Genomic DNA, 19,238 nt, shown 5'->3' with positions numbered 1-19,238 from the left:
AGAAGGTCAAAGCGTAGACGGGCCGCGTCCCCCGTAGCGCCTCGGCATCGCCGCCCCTACGAGAGGTCAACGTAATACGCGGGATAACACACCAAGCGTATGCGCGGCGCGTCCCGCTTTAGCTCGCGGCTAACGGCTACACGTGCGACGCAACACCCCCGGCCGCTCGGCTCGGCAGCTGGGGTCTGCGGAGTAATGCGGACGGGCGGTCCGCCCCGGCGTGCCCCCCCCCCCCCGCCCCCCCCCCCCCCCCCCCACCGACCTCGCGTCCGCAGAAAAACAGCTCCGACACCCAGCCCGACAGTTTTCATCACAGCTCCCATCACAGCTCGGTAATGGGATGTAATACAGCGCGGCCGTGACAAAAGCAAAGGAATACATGTGGAGTTGGGATTGGTGTGGGGGAGGCTAGGGCCCTGTGTCTCTCTCTCTCCCTCTCTCTCTCCTCCAAGGGAAGGGGGGAGGCGAGAGTGGGAGAGGCGAGGTGAGATCCGTGGGGCGAGGGTTCTGATGGCGTCGGGCTTTCTCATCAGCGTCTCACCAGCGGCCCACGTGCATGCGGCGTGCGTCGGCCCCGGCTCCTGCTGTTTCCACGCCGACAGGGTTCTGATCCAAACGCCGCCTTGTGCTGCTTGGTATAGCGTCCCCCCCGTCCCCGTCCCCGTCCCCCTGTGGTGGGATTGTTTTGGGGGGATTCACTGGGAGTGTTTGAGGGGGGGGGGGGGGGGGGGGGGGGGGGGGGGGGGCGGCGGTTCTTCTGAGACGCCCTGCCTGGTGCCTGTGTTGCTGACGAGGCCGGTTTACTGTCAATCCATATCCCGCTTTCCCCTCCTGTGGTTTATTCTGTGGAGATGTGTGAGTGCCGTGCCACGTTAGAGTGTGTAGTGTGTGTGTGTGTGTGTGTGTGTGCGCGCGAGTGTGTTTGTGTGCGTGAGAGAGAGAGTCTGTGGATGTGAGTGTGTGTGTTGATTTGTGTGGGAGAGAGATGGAGTGTGTGTGTGTGTGTTTGGGTGGGATAGATGGATTGTGTGTGTCAGTGAGAGTGTGCATGGTTGTGTGTTGGCGTGTTCTTGTTTGTGACTGAATTTGTGTGTTTTTATGTGCCTGAGGGAATCTGTGTGTGTGTGTGTGTGTGTGTGTGTGTGTGTGTGTGTGTGTGTGTGTGTGTGTGTGTGTGTGTGTGTGTGTGTGTGTGTGTGTGTGTGTGTGTGTGAGACGCTGTCTGTGGGATTGGTGCTCAAAGGTAGGGAAAACATTTGCAGATAATACCAATCTCTATTGGTCCCCTCTGATGGGGCTGTGAGTTGGTAATGGAGGAGGGGGGGGGGGGGGGGGGTACTAATCCTACTGATTAGGATCTCTCCCAAAAAGAGGGTGAATCAAAACATGATTTCCCCCAGAAACAATCAAAATCACACAAATTGCGTGTTTATTTGTTATTGTTAATAATCGGTTGTTATCTCGCTGATTATCACCGAGTCCTCCTCAGAATCGTTTATATGTTATCTATAGAGTCAATAAACAGTGTGTTTTGAATATAGCGTCCCCATATGATGTCCGACAGACCACAGATTTAGCCCGCTCCCTGATGGGGGGAATACTTGGCTGTAGTTAGTCGCATTATGTCATTGGTTCAATACAGGACACAACTTTAGCCACAGCCTGGCCCGTGGTGTATAAGACAGGAGAGGTTCAGTCCCCTCTCTACCTTGTAGCCGGGCTTGGCTTAAGAAGAATGGAATTTTGTAATTCCCCCATCTCTCCACTCTACCCTAATCAACAATAGCATTCCTGATAGGAAAACTATCCTAACACGCAAACATGCGGATACAAACACATGCACGCACACACGCACACACCCACCCACCCGCACACACACACACACACACACACACACACACACACACACACACACACACACACACACACACACACACACACACACACACACACACACACACAAACCCATCCCCAATCTTGAAAGCAATTTATCGGACACTATTTATAGCTTCTGTATCTCCTTATCTGCTGTCCCACCAGTGTCACTGATCACTGTGGACACAAAGCATTGCGTTGTTAGGGGACATGAGGAGTAACACTGGGAGGGGGGGGGGGGGGGATGGATGTAGCGTGACGTCTTTTTGGTTGGTCCTTTTTGCTCTCTGCATTGCTCTCCTTTCCTCTCCTCTCTCTGTTTCTCTGTCTCTTTATCTTTCCTTTCACACACCTTCCCTCTCTTTCCCCTCTCCACTCTCTCCTCTAGTCTCTCTCATATCTTTTTCTCTCCTCTGTCTCTATGATATCCCTCTATTATCTCTCATTCTGTCTATCTGTCTCTCTCTCCTCTCTCTCTGTCTATCTCTCTCTCTTCCTCTGTCTGTGTGTGCGTCTCTCTCTCTCTTGCTCCCTCTGGGTCTCTCTCTCGCCACCTCTCCCTTTTAGGTCGCTCTCTCTCCTCTCTCTCCTCTCCTCTGTGTGGAGACTCTCTCTCTCTCTCTCTCTCTCCTCTCCTCTGTGCATGACTCTCTCTCTCCTCTCCTCTGTGTGAAGACTCTCTCTCTCTCTCTCTCTCTCTCTCTCTCTCTCTCTCTCTCTCTCTCTCTCTCTCTCTCTCTCTCTATCTCTCCTCTCTTCTGTGTGCGTCTTTCTCTCCCCTCTCTCTCCCCCCCTCTCATCTCCTCTGTTTGTGCCTCTCTCTCTCTCCCCCTCGCTCTCTCTCTCCCTATGTGTCTCTTTCTCGCTCTCCCTGTGATTCGCTCTCCTCTCCTCTGTGTCTCTCTCCCTCTCTCTCTCTCTCTCCCTCACTCTCGCTCTCCCTCTGTGTCAGTGTGAGATGCTGCAGCCCCCTACAGCTCATTGTGTTTTCTGTACCTTCCTCACTGTCAGCGAGTTCTTCGGCTCCATGGCAAATGTTTGGATATGTGATAACATGGTCTCACCCCCCCCCCCCCCCCCCCCCCCACCGCCCCATTGGTGTGGTGCCAGCTTCCTATGGCTTTGAACCTGAGAGGGAAAAACAGCAAAAAGAACAACTAATACATCCCATTAATACTTCATGTCATTCATGTCCGTTCAAGTTTTAACGATGCATGCAAGTCAACCCCCCACACACAAACACACACACAAACACATGCACACGCATGCACACACACACGCACACACACACACACACACACACACACACACACACACACACACACACACACACACACACACACACACACACACGGCTCTAGTCCACCATTATGTCTTGTTGGAGGGAATCATTTCTCACCTCTCCAACATCCTAGTGGGTGGTGAGAGTTCGGATGTCCCAGGTGGGGGCTAAGCTGTAGTGGGTGACATGTGACTCCCAACCACACACACACACCGCACACACACACACACACACACACACACACACACACACACACACACACACACACACACACACACACACACACACACACAAGCACACACACACACCCCATATGTAAAGCGCTTGAGTTATAGCTCTTGAAAATCGCTGTATAAATGAATTATTTATATAGTTATATGTCTAATTACCTGAATCATTATTAATATTATTATTATTATCATAGCGACTGCCCAGAGCACATTGGATAACTCCCTCTGAGAGCCTCAAGTCTTAGCACCGGTGATTCAGCAGCGGCAGCACAAGGCAGGGACCAACACAATCACACCCGGTGCTATTTATACCACCGGGCCTAACCCTTATTTAACCAAACACAGACCTTAATGCGCCTTCGGTAATTACTGTCATTAGGATAATTCGGAGAGCAGGAGACACATGTTGCCGGAATCAGGAGTGTGTTTAATTTATCCACCCGGCATTGTCTCCTGCCATCAGATCGACGTCGGGGCACACCTGTCTTAATTGAAATGGCGTATTATCTCCAGCGTCTGGGAAGGGGCCACTTTCACTTTTACTTTTGCTTTCATTCATCTCCGCCACCGCCACTGCCACCGCATCTGTGTGTGAGGCATGGCGGCGGTGTAATGTGCTGGTGGTGGGGGGGGGGGGGGGGTAGTGGTGGTGATGGTGGTGGTGGTGGTGGTTGTGGTGGTGGTGGGTGTACACCTGCCCGACATACCCGGGGAGATTCATGGAGCTCAGCTCGGCACGACGCAGGGGGAGATTGTGCAGATACAGCCTCAGAAAAATGGACTGTGGGGTTCTATCATCAGGGATGTGGAATGTTTTTATTTTAAAAGGCAGGTGTGCTATGTACCGCTAAGCCCCTGTTTGTTTGTGTGTGTGTGTGTGTGTGTGTGTGTGCGTGTGTGTGTGTGTGTGTGTGTGTGTGTGTGTGTGTGTGTGTGTGTGTGTGTGTGTGTGTGTGTGTGTGTGTGTGTGTGTTTATGTGTGTGTGTGTATGTGTTTGATTGTTTTTAAATCAAATCTGGTGTAGTAGCGCACTGTATTTCTTTATAGTTGACATTTTGAAGCCCCTCAATGTAACAGGGCACCGCGGCGGCTAAGTCGTTAGCATACGCAGCCACACATAACCCATTAGCGAGCTAATGTGGCAGTTTTCACTACAAGACCCGTCTGCCTCGGTCATGTAAACCCCGGTACAAACACCAGTGAAGCACTCCGAAGTGAAAAGACTTACCATTTGAGCCACAGTAATACCAGCCAGATCTCTTCGGTATTATGGTCTGTCGAGTAGCCGAAGAGGCTCTCATCGACACCACGGAAAAAACAAAATGTCTGCGCTTGTAAGATGAAAGCCAAGCATGTTTTCTGTTGGCGATGTTGTTGTCGGGGCTCTGGACATTCTTTCCCCAAACTAATCGGAAAACACCCAGCCTTCATAGGATACAACTTAGACTCAAACGTTAACGTCATTCACTCGTTGGAAAAAGAACAAGACAATAATGAGAACCCCATTGCCATCTACAGTGAGTACTCCTAGAAGGGGCACATTATATTATCTGAATATTATTTTCCATTTATTTCATGTATCTTTCATTTTTTCATTTGTATATTTAAGATATTATTGAATACTTTAATACATAGTTATGTTTCATGAAATCACCTTACTTAGAAGAAGCTGATGCTTTGCAGCTTTAAAGATATAAATACTGCCACCATGTAAATAACTTATTTTGATGGTGTGCATCCGGCCCGGGTACCCCAGGCACAGGAAGGTGCGGTCGCGCATGCCTGCGTGTGCATGCCGCCGGTGTACATGCCTGCGTGTGGGGCTGCTGTTGTTGGGCGAGCCCTACCTTCTGTCTTCTCCGTGCTAAAGCCACTCGTGTATTCATACGTCACCAGACCAAACATCTGACAAAAGCCCCAGGAGGGAGGGAGGGAGGGAGGGAGGGGGGAAGGGGTGAGAGAGAGAGAGAGAGAGAGAGAGAGAGAGAGAGAGAGAGAGAGAGAGAGAGAGAGAGAGAGAGAAAACCAGGCACAGAGGAGAGAAGCGAGAAAGAGACAGCCCGGCTGCACAGAGGAGAGAGAGAGAGAGAGAGAGAGAGAGAGAGAGAGAGAGAGAGAGAGAGAGAGAGAGGGAGAAAGAGATGGAGGGAGATGGAGGGAGATGGAGGGAGGGAGAGAGGAAGAGGGCATCCCGCTGCACATTGCCCAGAGCAGCGTCGCCCGCCAGCAGTTCCAGGCTTAGCTGGAATGTTGCAGGGAGCCCAGAGCTCCAGGAAAACGACATCTGGTGGGGCTGCTGGTTGAGTTCCCTGACCCCCCCCGCCCGTCCCAGCAGACGCCGCCCGGAACACTCTTACATGGCACCCCGAACACGGCAGCACTAAGGTCACAGCTTGATCACTCGCATCCCTTGCCAGTGCGCCACATGCAGACGATGTACGCTGCCGACGTTTGCGTTGGGACACGCGCACGCGCAGGGGATATACATGAAATCCACACATTCACGGCGGTGTGTTTTTTATTTTCCCTTTTTGTGTACTGCTGCTCAGATGACAGCAGGAGATGTTGTCTCTACAAATCACCGTCTGGAAGGCGTCTTGTGAAATCATGCATGCATAAAATATAAAAAAATAATATATATGTAACTGTAAATTATTTATTTATTTTGACGGTGAATGTTAAATAACACGTCGTGTTTTAATTGCATTTTTGTTTGTCTGCTTTGTGTGTGTGTGTATTTCTTTTGAAGATCCCACATGGTACATTAGACTGTATGTTTTCATCACTTAGAACCTAGTTCCATTGCACCATGTTACATAATCTCAATTGCTTTGAGAACCCCTGCTTCTTTGCTTTGGTCAATAACCTGCTCTCTCTCGCTTGGCCCTCAGCCAACCTCCTCTGGGAACTGTTTCATTCTCCTCTCTAACTACCAACACAAACTCGGTGCTTAATTCAACACACTGTCGAACACCCAGTTAGCATTCATAGCCCTGTCTCTTGGACTGGATTCTGAATCTTTTTGGCCCGCTGTTTTAATTGCAAATGTTAATCATTCCGCGCACAAGAATCATCTCACTGCCATTTTTATCGAAGCACATTCAGTTTGTTTCAGTTTGCTTTAATGTGCTCTATTTTAACAATTTATCACCAGCGACGCGAGTATGCTTAAAAAAAAACAACCCACACAGCAACTTCTTCGCTCCGAGCAGGTTGAAGCTGCTTTACCAGAGAATGATTTTAATCCACACCAACCACCGCCGCCGCTTGGCATGTTGTCGATCGCCCCTGTTTGGCTAAACGCCCCCCCCCCCCCCCCCCCACACTCCACTCCGAGGTGGAGTTTCACGGTGCGGTCAGGGATCACTGTGCGCTACACCGTCACCATGACAACACCACTTCCCATGTACACACTTCATTTAGCCGTGCTCGGCGACAGCTGTATGCATGCCGAGAGTGTGCGGACGAGCAATCATCCCGGGATGTACTTCATTACTATAAGCGTGGTCGCCGGTTCGGCCATTGCTGAATAAACACACTGGAGTGGTGAAAGATGGCCTTTCATCCACGCTCTGTCGATAAATATTCTTTATTTTAACCGTGAAGCTGCCAAGCCGGTCTAGGTTTCCTAGTGTGAGCTGTGCAGTTGTTTTTTGGTATGGGGAGGAGGAAGCCAGTTAGGAAGCATTCCTCGAGTGACCTTCCTGTATCCCGATGCTTGTCATTAAGGAGCAGGCTGGGGGGGGGCACCTCGCTCGAGGATGCCTTCAGGCTGTGGACACATGAGGCCCGGACACGGTAACCCCCGGGGCTGTTTACCCCGTCCAGACCGTGTGGTGTTAGCATCCATGCTAACGACGAAATGTCGTTAGCATGGACGGCGTCGAGAGCGGACACGCACCGTCGGGTCCCACGCGGCGAACACGACTCGCTCCGGAATGCCCACGCCCGCGTGTTTGGCTCGTGTAGCGTAACTACCTCCGCGCGCCTCCCTCCTGCTTACCTCGTCAGCCGCTAATGCCGTCTGATCGCACTCATAACAGCCGTGAAATGATGTCGTGCAGATGGCCCGAGCAAGGGCAGACCGGAGACGTTGGGGGTCATTTCACGGCACCCAGCAGGGTGGGGTTGTAGGGCTGGCAGGTTGGGCTTAGTCGATGTGGTGTGGATGGTATACGGTCGTCCTTTACATACTGTAAGTATCGGGTTTTTGATTGATTGAGTATTTTTGCCACTAAATAGTCAGTGTGTGACTGTAGTGACTACGTAGTGCCAAAAAACATATTGTTAGATCGTAGAGATAATTTTTTTAATTTGATTCGATAGATTCTTACCAAAATAAGTTATTTGCATTCTGTTACTATATAATTGGACGTTAAGACCATAGGCCCATTTTAGTTTCTGCGTTTTGTAGTTCAAACTTTTGCACCTTATAAACTTTTGCACCTTGTAAAAGCTGAATATCAAGTGAGTGAAACAGCTTGAAAAATCCATTAACAGAAGACGGGAAAATTAAGTTAGGAGGTCAACGGTCAGTGGTCGGTCACTAGTTTTAGAAGCCGTCGAGTGTGTCTCAGGGATGGGAGTGGCTCATTGGGAACCAGCAGCACGTCGTATTCATGTTCAAGCATGTTAATATTGAATGTAAGAAACAATAATAACCAAGAAGCCATCGTTTATTAACCTTTTGGTTCGATGAGGAGGCTCCTGGGTTTAAATCCCAACAGGTGCTTCTCACAATGTGGATTTCTGCTCAGGTTTTCTTTATATTAATTTTAGCACTTTGGAGACGTGATCTCAACCATTTTTTAATAGGAGGGAATCCTTCCTTGTTTTATTTTCTTTCAGTATTTTGGTGCATAATATAGGAATAGTTATAAAAGTAGATTTATAAAATATGCATGCAGAACATCAAGCTGCTTTTTATGTAATTCATCAATCCATTCCGTCCTTCCTAATTAAATATCTGTACAAACCGTGTCCTCATCCAAGCTCCATGGCACACTTAGAATATCTAGGATGAAACACCTTCGCAGCAGATTTTCATAGGGACTACTCCCAGAATGCTTTGCACTATTTTACCATAGGTCTTCAGGTTCAGACATGTATGGATGGTACTGCAGAGAGGCACACACAAACAAAACACAAACCATGAGATATCTTGCATGCTATATCGGGGCTTTAAAAGCTGTGGAGAACTCGACTGCGACCACTGCAGTGAAGCCAAACTATAGAGGCCACATTAAGAGTCAGTGGTTTCAGCATCAGTCATGCAGAAAGTAGTGTCCTTATCGAGACACTAAACTCTCAAGCACAAGTAAAGCTCTCGAAAAAACAAATAATCCATAATAATAAGCCACTCTCTCCCAAAGAGATTCTGGGTTACCCAACAAAGAGGCTTAATGCCGTGCCAGCACTTAAATACAATTTGGCAGAATTTCTTAATCAACTGTACGCCATTACTTGCTTTGTTGATTTTTAAGCGTGGAACACTGTTTCCACCGGGGAGCGCGTCAGCAGTGTGATTATTGCCTGCTGGTTTGGAATTGTAATGCTGGGCACACACTAGGCGATTTTTCTAATAGACAAAACGTGAGAAATTGGTGTACAAAACAATAGATTAAGATACATTTAACAGTTTTGGTAGTTTAATGTGTGGAAGGAAATTATTTGACAAACACAGCACACCACACACTAACCGATTCCATTCCACAACCCAGGCCTAAATTTCAAAAACGAAAATATCGCCAATCTATTGTAAACAAACAGGTCGAAAGATTGCTTCAATTGTGTGTAGCATTATCAACATATCAAGGTTCATATTTTGATCTCAAGAGTGGGAACGGCATCGCATTAGAGCCATAATAATGCGGTTGGCTGCTGGCTTTTGGAGTTGCTTAGCAGCTTCATGGCCGGTAAAAGTACACAAACACACACACACATGCACGCACGCACGCGCGCGCGCGCGCGCAACAAAAAGGCTCTCGTTGTCCTTGTTCCTTTTCATACAATGCTGCACTTCTGAATTCTTATTCACATTCGTTGCATGTTTTTACCAATGTTTCTATTGGTAAGGGTAGTGTTGAAGTTTGAATCTCCTTGAATGAGTACCTTGAATACGGATGGCCATTTGGAAGAGTCACTTTGTTTGCAGACTTCTTTATTATGTCCATATTCTTTAACGCAGATGCATTAAGACGCACTTGTAACTATGTTAAAAATAAATACAGGGGAATCACTGTCTTTGTGTATGCCTATTTCTCAATGTTAATCCTTAATGAATCATCTCTGCCTCTCTCTTTCCTTCCGTACAATACACTGTCTAACTCTCAACTGTTGCTGAGCATGCAGTAGTATTCCATTGTGTATGCAAGGGATCCCTCTGTCTGCTTTTTTCATACCATCACGCACCCATTTCAAATCTGGCCTCAGGCAATGAAATCCTACTTCCTTGTTTATGTATACAATCTCCTCTATAGATTCACATGTGATTGTGTTCTATACAGGTTTTTTTTTCGTGGGTTTTGTCAGGACATTTCTCTTAATTCCTGCAGTTATCATGCAAGCAATCAGTTTCAGGCCCCAAACAGAGGAACACTGGTAATCCATCACATTGGTTTATTCCCCCGCTAGGATAGAGATTTATGTGCCTATCGCATGGAAACATTGCAGGAATAATTCTGTATATGTGTCTGCATGTTTGTGTGTTTTTTCCGCACAGTGAAGGCCCACTGATACAGTGATGTATGTCTGCCAGGTCTAAGAAAAATGACGATAAAAGCAGATGATTGCACACATAAAGAGAGATACTGCCCGAATAACTGTAATGGATGAATTATCTGATGGGGATTTTTCATCTTGCTTAAAGAGAAAATGTGGGTTTTGTTTTGTTTATTACAAAGACCATATCTGTTGAATGCATGGATTAAAATGCATGGGAATGCCTGAAACAACTAGCTCTTTAGCTCAGAAATGCATTCGCCAAATCCTTTAGAAAAATAATCGTTAGTAAATGTGCCTGAAAATGATTTTATGCATTTTTTTATTTTATTTAAGCCAAAAAAGACCTGTTCCCAACTTCACACTCTTTGTCATCAATGATGTCAATTCTAATAAGGGTTTTACTTTTTTCTTTTTTACCGGTCGACTAATGGAGCAATCACTTGTCATTATAAATATATCCATCACATTTCTTCAAGTAACGACAAGTCACAACAAATTGTTCACTCCAGCCTATGTTCCCGACACCACCCCTCCTAAACTGGCTTTCCAGACGGAGTACCATTTCATACGAGCCGTATCTACAAAGCGAAAAACATGTCTTTCACCTTACTAAAACTTTTCTGTACAAATATGTCTTTGACATGGAAGTGTTGCGGGTGCGAAGGGGAAACATAGACACTGGCGGGATAAGAACTGTTTAGATTTTCATGAATTCACTCCGCAGTCTGCGTGCTGGCGTTTGGCCACTCTCTAATTGGCATGTTGCCGTTCGTGTCGTGAAGACGCTCATGAATTATGCACGAATAGCACAAGCCCACCACGTGCCCCAGTATGGCCATATTGTGCAATGCAATCTCCGGTGGGGATATGCTGCCGAGAGACACAATACTTTAGACAGCCGCGGTCTCATTACAGTACAACCTCGCCATAGTTCGGCAATTCAATAAAAGCATCTTGTTTCTTGAAGTGTAAAAAGTTGACCTCTCGGAACAGTGGCCAAGTCCACTGGATGGTGGCTGGCCCCGATTTGCGTTTCATCACATTGGCCCAGATCCAAAATCTAATCTTTTAATGATTCATGGTCAAGTGGAGAAGGGGATAAAGCGTATGTGCTGGACAAATCGTCAAGCAAAGGGTGGAAGATAAACTGTGAGAAACGGTGTGGTTAGTGAGAAAGTACGGAGGAAAATAGCTGTGGTCTCATTGCGTTTGACTCAAAGCCCTTTAGCTGAGCTTCTCTTTCCCCTGTCCACATATAACCCGCCCCTAAATGAAAGTACCTATGTAATTCAACTTGGGGTTTATATATACAAAGAGTATTAACTGATTAATATTGTATAGGCTATAAATGGTGATTTATGCGAAATGTAAAGCCAAATCTTTTAAACTAATTAAATTCTCTCTCTTATACCTTGAAATCTTCCGAATATGCTGGGTGCACACAGCAGTGCCTTATATTATTAATTACAGCAGTAACATGGCATCGCACCACTGAGTTTATGACCTTAGTGATTCATCTCAGGTCGGCCAGCACTTAAAAACACAAGAGTCTATGTTAGGAAATACCCTAACCTTATTTAGTCAATTACTTTTTTTATGATCATACATGTACTCATCGTGCTCAGAATTTAACTGGGGTCGATCTTGGCAGTTCATCCTTGGATTAACATACTTTCCTATAGTTTATTTATCAGTCTCTTCTTGTACATTTTGTTTATCTCTCTTTTTGGCTCTTTCGATATAGGTATGTTTTTGCAATCCCGTTTTTGTTTGTTTGTTGTTGGGTCTTTTGTATTTTGGTGTTTATTTTTGTTGACATATAGTAGGCCAGAGTAAGTCAGCCGGAATGTGAAAGATTATGTTGCTGTCAAGCCATGTCTTGGAGTCGCTTATTTTCCTTGCATCAGGCCTATGATTCAATTAAGGAACTGCATTCCTCCCAATTCAGCCCAGCAAGGAGGGTTAGATTGACAGGCAGATGCATTACTATGCAGGGGGAGGGCAGATATATGAATATTTTAATAAGTGGCATAAAGTGATCTCGCAACTCTTTTTCAAATGGTCCTTTGCTACTGTTTTATTAATCTTATAAAGAATTTGTTTCTAAGGCTGCAGGCTTGGCCGTGTCTGGGCCATTGACTCATCGTAAAAGTATTGTTAGTGCTATTTTTTGAATGCCGTTGTTACAATGACATTATTTTGTGGCGATTATTATATGAGCAACCAAAACCAATTTATAGGTCAAATATCAAGCATAACAAATATGCACACACAGGCTCTTGAGTTTGAGGGTCAGTTGAAGTCATCGTTGGTCTCTTTGTGGTCCTCTCCCTCCCTCAGATGTGATCCACACTGTGGGACCGATGGCGAGAGGTCGGGCCGGCCCTTCTGAGAGCAGTGACCTCAGCGCCTGCTACCAGAACTCCCTGAAGCTACTGGTGGACCACAATCTGACCACTGTGGTAAGTGCTCCTGTGTGACGGAAAAGGTCTGTGGAGTTTCAAAGCGGGGGAAACTTTATTTTTTGAAACAGTATCATTTTGGTAAAAGGTAGTAAAAGTATTTCAAATGATCGATGTCTGATGCGATGATAAGGGTACATGACATTATGCGAATCACAAATGTACAATTTAATCCACCTTGGGGAACACCATCATTCATTTTAATGGGTTGAAAAATACAAATTAAATATTTTAAAAAGAACAAAACCAATTCAAACGCAAAGCATATTCATTAAAAGCATAAATATTATGATCAGCGATATTTAATTTTTCAACTATCCATGTCCATGTGTATATGGCATAAAATGGTAAGCAAATGTAGACGTGTTACCATTTTTGCTTATTTTCTATCTCGGCAGTGTCTCGGCTTTATAAGATGTGGTGAAAACCGAGTGAAAAAAGTGCCTGCCAACTGTTTTACTCTGGTTATTTTATGAAATACATAAAAACACTAATTTACTTAGGATCTATTTAATATATCAAGAAGATATAACGGTCTCAGCCTAATTATGAAATTTTCCTCATTACAATTGTGCGGATTCCTCCTAGTAGTGTGTGATGCAGCAACAGAAGTAGCTGCAAACATTAAATTCAGCTCACTTTTACGTACAACTTTGATTAAGGGAAAGAATCAGGATCCAGCAATGTTTATTCAGGACACAGAATTCCTTCCATTGAGCAAGGCATGTTTATTTATATATATATATATATATATATATATATATATATATATATATATATATATATATATATATATATATATGTATTTATATAATTTGCTGAGTCTCCATAATATAATACACTTCGTCTTAAAGCAAAAATTACACATTTAATTTACATAATGCTACTTAAAACTATCTCTAGTGTATATACCCCTGCATTGTTATTACCAAGAGATTATTAGCTTCACTGTGCCTAATGAACTGAAGAAGAAACGCATTGCCATGGTGAGAAATGATGTACACACTAAATCTCCTTAATACCCAGCATTAAATCAAATGCTCTTTGATCTGGTTTAAGTTTAAGAGTGACACATTCAAGGCAGTTTATTCTAACTTTTGAGTTGCACTCACCTCTGTTGAGAGGATTTTCAGTTCATTAGGCTAATGAAACTTTATTTAATGAACTACGAATAGTTTCTTAAATAAATAATAAAACAAATACAAACTGATGTCATGAATGCTCAAAGATACAGGGTTTAAGTAAGTCTTGGAAAATGTGTGTTTGTGTATATCTATATCTATATATCTATATAATATTGGCTCTTAACATTTGTAAAATGAGTCCAACACCAATAGAATATATTAAATTTGAAGTTAACTTTGGTAAACCTTTCAAAGGAATGACAAAAATCACAAGCCCATGTCTCCTCCAAAACTGTAGATATTTGCAACGTTGGATGTAGATGTTTACATTTGCCTATATTACTATTCATTTTCTTTTCTTTTACTCCCATAAATGCTTTGTGAAAGGGTACTTGGTTGAAATAACACCTAAGAAGCGGTACATTAAGCCAGTTTGAGAACCACTGGGTAAGCAATGCCCCAGACCAATACTGATCACAAACCAGTCAGTCATACCCTTTTCCGGGCCTAAGCCTCCAGACAGTACTTTGCATGTGATCCATCCTGGTGCCCCATGGTCTGCTGTTGATCTGCCATGAAATGGTAAACAAATCAGCACTGCGAGTCTGCGACCAAATAGCCTTGAATCAGCTCAGCTCCAATCAATAGACCCAGAGGCTCATCACAGGCAGATCAATTGACATATTTAATGGCGAGAGAGAAAGAACGACAGAGCCGGTCTCAATACGGACGGCAATGACAACTTAGTAATTCCCCTTTGTGAGGCTGCTTGCTTAGAGCTTTTCCCGGGCAGAAAGTATAATTTTGACATTTATTCTGATTAAAGAAATCACAATGTATCCTAATTCACGCTCTGGAGTGAATTACTGTTTTGCACTAGCGGTTTGTGCATCCTTCAGTTTAAGTTGAGGAGGTATCAAAGCCCAGGGCCTGCCTGGAGCTCAGACCAGAGGAGAGGGCTATCGATGAGAACAAGGGCCTACGGCTGTCTTTGAAAAGTCTGCCCACCTCCCTTCCACATCCTCCCTCAACGTCACCTTGCAAACCCCTATCACCTATGTTTTGCGGTACGCGCATTCCAAAGATGTCTTTAATTTCAGTCCTTGTTTCTGTATCCAACTCTCCTGTGATAGCGGTTTCCTGTCATTCGTGTGAGCAGGGTTTCAGTTGATTCCTTGTCTTTGTTTTTCTTCTGGGAGCTGGCTGGAACCCTTCTAATTTATTTGTACAGCTGCTTTGTTCCGAGCAGAGCTTTCAGTGGAAACAGCGGGGCTCTGTGATTGACTGGCCTTGTAGGACGAGACCAGTCATTATATTTGCTGAGTTGCAGTTCTTTTCGGCCTTGGTACAGCATCTGCGAACGGGACGTGGCCTTTGCTTCCTCCAAATAAGGATGTTGCCTTGATTTTTTTCTGTCTCGCCTTTTCTGATATGCAGCGAGACATGTTGAGTGTGGGCTCTGGCCTTCTCAGAGCTCTCTGATCCAGGGTCTTAGCAGACATTCTTCCAGCGTCAGGTGTGTTCGGGTTTCAGTCATACGATCGGCAAACAGGTCATTCAAATGTACTGGAGGCGCTTGAACGTTAAGCTCTTCAGCGTGAGTGGGATGACAGCCGACTGGAAGGGGGGGGGGGGGGGGGGGGGGGACAAAACCAAAGCAAGACACCCCGCCTCGTAGATCCACACTGAGGAACATGGGAGGTCTGTTTGCAAACCCCTGTGCAGCTGAATCACCAATCACCAAGGGTTCCCAGGGGTTAGCCATGCAACAATAAACTTAGCCGTGTACGATTCAAAAGAGAGAGACTCGCTGGTTGATGATCCTTGTCGCTTTTGCTAAGAGCCAGTCTCAAGACTAAGGGACAGTCTCTAGGATAAGGGACAGTCTCCAGGCTAAGGGACAGTCTCTAGGATAAGGGACAGTCTCCAGGCTAAGGGACAGTCTCTAGGATAAGGGACAGTCCAGCTATTGCAACCAATTTGAATCATTGAAGTTAGCCAACAAATGCTAATAGTGGTTTCAGTTGACCCATTTCTGTATCTACCATTTATTATTGTCTACAAAATCTGTATTTTAGAATAAAATAACCTACTTTACCCTAAAGTACATTCTGATGTTACTATCAACGTATCTCAAATATGGCATCCGAAAGAAGCAGTTTTTGCCACATTCTGTATAGCTTAGAGTTCAGAATATTACTTATTTAAAGGGAATATTCTCAGTTGTATTTTTTCCTACGCAGAAGCAGATGTGTGCTTTTTCTTTCCCCCATTGAATTGATGTGAGGTAGAACTGCAAGTTCAGAGCCTTACTGAGGGATGGCTTTCAGATGAAGACTGATGGTCGGCCTGAGCCAGGGAAACCTGCCATTTAACCCCCCACCAGGCATTTGAGGGCTATCTGGAAGCTGTCTGCTCCAGCCTTCAACAACCTCACTCTGTCTCTGTCTCCGGGCCGGCATCAGAGGGTTCGATGGGAGTCCATCCTCTCATCCTGCACTGAACGGGGGGGGGGGGGGGGGGGGGGGGAACGATTGCAGTGGAATGAGGTTTAAAAAGAACTACAAAATTGGGCCCAGAAGAGTGTATTTTTCCGCAGCCAGTGAGGGCAGCCTGTCTGAACTCTCTCTGTAGCTCTGGATGACCACGGCCCACCAGCCAGGACACCCACCCCACCGCCCGGGCCGTGAAACACCCCCCGAGGGAGCCGTGCTGCCCGAAAACAAAAAAAGTACATGCAGCAGCAACATGGGCGAGAAGCCCTGGCTTCTCCTCCCTCAAGCCGGCTGCCTGCGTAGCATTTCCAAAGGAAATTGCGGTGAAGGGAAAACCTACAGCCGAGGCTTGGCCCTGATTTGGACTGGTATGAGTTATTATAATAACCCTGGCTTGTCGGTCGATGGCAGCCAAGCCACTCCAACAGACTGTCAATATTTTCTTGCGCCAGGACACAATAAATAGGTCTCATCATGGGTGTGCTGATATATGGAGCATGCCGTGTTATTATGGTCCATTTGGAAAGGGCTGGCCATTTTGGGGAAACGCAATACTCAGCGTTGCCGGGCCAGTGAATGGGCCGGGGAAATGAAAGAGAAAGACTTTCGGCGATGGTGTTGATGTCTTGAGGTGGCACTCGGTGTGACAGAGAGGCATATTCAAAATCTCACTGGATAAGCTTGAAAGGCTGATTTCAAACTTTGACTCAGACCTTTCTTTCACCCTATCCGCCCCATGACAGCATGATTGCCTGGATATCCTCTCCTGTGTGTATGTGTGTTTTGTGTGTGTGTGTGTGTGTGTTTGTGTGAGTGTGTGTGTGTGTGTGTGTGAGCGCCTGTGTGTGCGTATGTATGCACATGCTTGCCTTGCACACATGTCCGTCTCTGTTGTCCCACGGATGTGTGAGTGTGTGTGTGTGTGTGTGTGTGTGTGTGTGTGTGTGTGTGTGTGTGTGTGTGCTTGCATGTGTGTGTGTGTGTGTGTGTGCTTGCGTGTGTGTGTGTGTGTGTGTGTGTGTGTGTGTGTGTGTGTGTGTGTGTGTGTGTGTGTGTGTGTGTGTGTGTGTGTGTGTGTGCAAGCCTGTGTGTATGCATGTGTGTGTGCATTCGTATGCACATGCTGGCACACACATGTCCGTCTCTGTTGTCCCATGGATGTTTGCGTTGGGGAGGCCCTGCGGTCTCTGAATCGTACATGGCATGCTGTACATGCATCAGAGGAGATGGCTCATGTTGGTCTTTTGCCTCAGTTGGTCATGGAAGGCTGCTTCAAATCTCCCCCGTCTGCAGAGTCTGTCAGGTAGAAAGCTGGGAGACAGACTGCGTGGGGAGGGGGACCCGAACACCGCCATCTGGAAGCCATTCAGCCCTCAGTCCAGGCCTCACTTATTCCACAGCTCAAAATGAAACATAGTTTGACAGTAACCCTCCCGACAAAAGACACTGCGTTAACTTAAAGCATGAGAGCTGTTTCAGTCATAGTAGCCTTGGTCTTGTCGGTTCAAACCCTCAATGAGTGTTATTAACTTAAGTGGGTTTGTTTTTAAAAGTAGCCCAGCCACTCCTCAGGGTATGTGACGGTGGAATAAAATAGCAAGGATTTTGGTCACGGGGGTAAGCTGCACATTGGAGATACAGCTAGCCATCTTTGTTGTCTGCTAATGGTCTCGCGGAAAAAACCGAGCCATTCGTTATTTTATTTTATTTTATTTTATTTTATCCTTTGACCACAAACCACAATTGAATAATCTTTTCTGAAAGTGTCTGGCTGTGTGCGCGTCGCTCGAGCAACTGTCTGAGCCAGACAGTGACATGGTAACCGTTTGTAATAAGTGGCCTTGCCTTCAACTCCCAGGTGACCCTGGGAGTGTTTTGTAGTCATATCACACACATGCTTTCTATGAGACTGAGGAAACCGCAAACTCGCCCACAGAGCAAATAAATGCCCCAAAAAGACAGCGGATGGAAGATGAATGGTGTGGAATGAAGGGGTTAGACACCCGTCCCTGTGAGCCAGTTTCAAGGCTTGCAGATATTCAACTTAAATATAAATGTTCCCAGTAGAGCTCTAAGAATGCATTTACAATGTATGAAACAAGCATGTGTCGGTAACGGCTCATAACCTCTACTTGATAATCCTCTGCCAGGCATTGGCCTGTTAAGGGCATGGTGGAAAAGCAAAAACAAGTATCTCTAATGCGCGACCAAAGTGTTTGTGGGAGAGGAAATACACTGGAGTGTGGCGGACAAGTTGGCATCTTGACCCTGTAAGACGTCCATAACTCCTGCCAAGGCTGAATGGGTTTAACAGCAATTCCTCTGCTGCAGTCAGTGAAGATTGTGAAAATATGACTGATAATATAAATTTGCCTTGTGTTTTCTTATTTATAAATGAGGCAAGACATATTTATAATTTACCACAACATACTTTTTTGGTTCGTTTTTTGGCTACTCTCAAAGGTATTAATTACCCTTATTAATGCGGAGAACAGTTCCCACACACAGTTTTTTCCACTGCCCTGTAACCCTGCAAAATTAATTATTGTCCTGAAGTGCAAGTGACTCCTGATTTAATTATATAATGGCCGAGTCGAGCATAAAGGCTTTATTGTGAATGTATTTGGCTTGTGACCACGGCTGAGTAAACTGAGCCATGAATTTGTACAGGCAACCGAGAGGTTAACTGCTGATCTGCTTATACAGCACCGCGTGTCACCAAATTTTCCCTTTCACTCACGCTTCAACTCATACTTCAACAGTGACACAACTCATTCTCGCCTGCTCTCTTTGGGATTTATTTCCTGATTTATTCCCTGAAATGTAAATGTGTGACTTTGTAAGATGACGCAGGTTTGATGTTTGCCAGTGGCTTCCAAAGTACACACTGCTGCGACCATTCCTCCCTCAGATCCTCCCTCAATCTCTAATCATCTTCGTTCCTCCATCTATGAACACCATGTCCCCGTTTAATTCATTCATTAAAGATGCACCGTTTCAGTGGTATCTCACCGGCAATGCCCAGCAGTATTCTTCAGTATGTCTC

At 45.6% G+C, this 19,238-nt stretch overlaps 1 protein-coding gene across 1 annotated transcript in view; it reads left to right on the top strand.

The window, feature by feature from the left end:
- The window catches only part of macrod2 (mono-ADP ribosylhydrolase 2), a gene marked incomplete in the record, with an annotated part of 416,799 nt that overhangs the window by 267,761 nt on the left and 129,800 nt on the right, over positions 1 to 19,238 (top strand). The window contains 1 exon segment of the mRNA XM_030378886.1: positions 12,452 to 12,573. Coding sequence (XP_030234746.1) covers positions 12,452 to 12,573 — 122 coding nt within the window.

The sequence above is a fragment of the Gadus morhua genome, chromosome 15 (assembly GCF_902167405.1).
Source record: "Gadus morhua chromosome 15, gadMor3.0, whole genome shotgun sequence".
Taxonomy (NCBI): domain Eukaryota; kingdom Metazoa; phylum Chordata; class Actinopteri; order Gadiformes; family Gadidae; genus Gadus; species Gadus morhua.
This window is presented reverse-complemented; position numbering and strand designations above follow the sequence as displayed.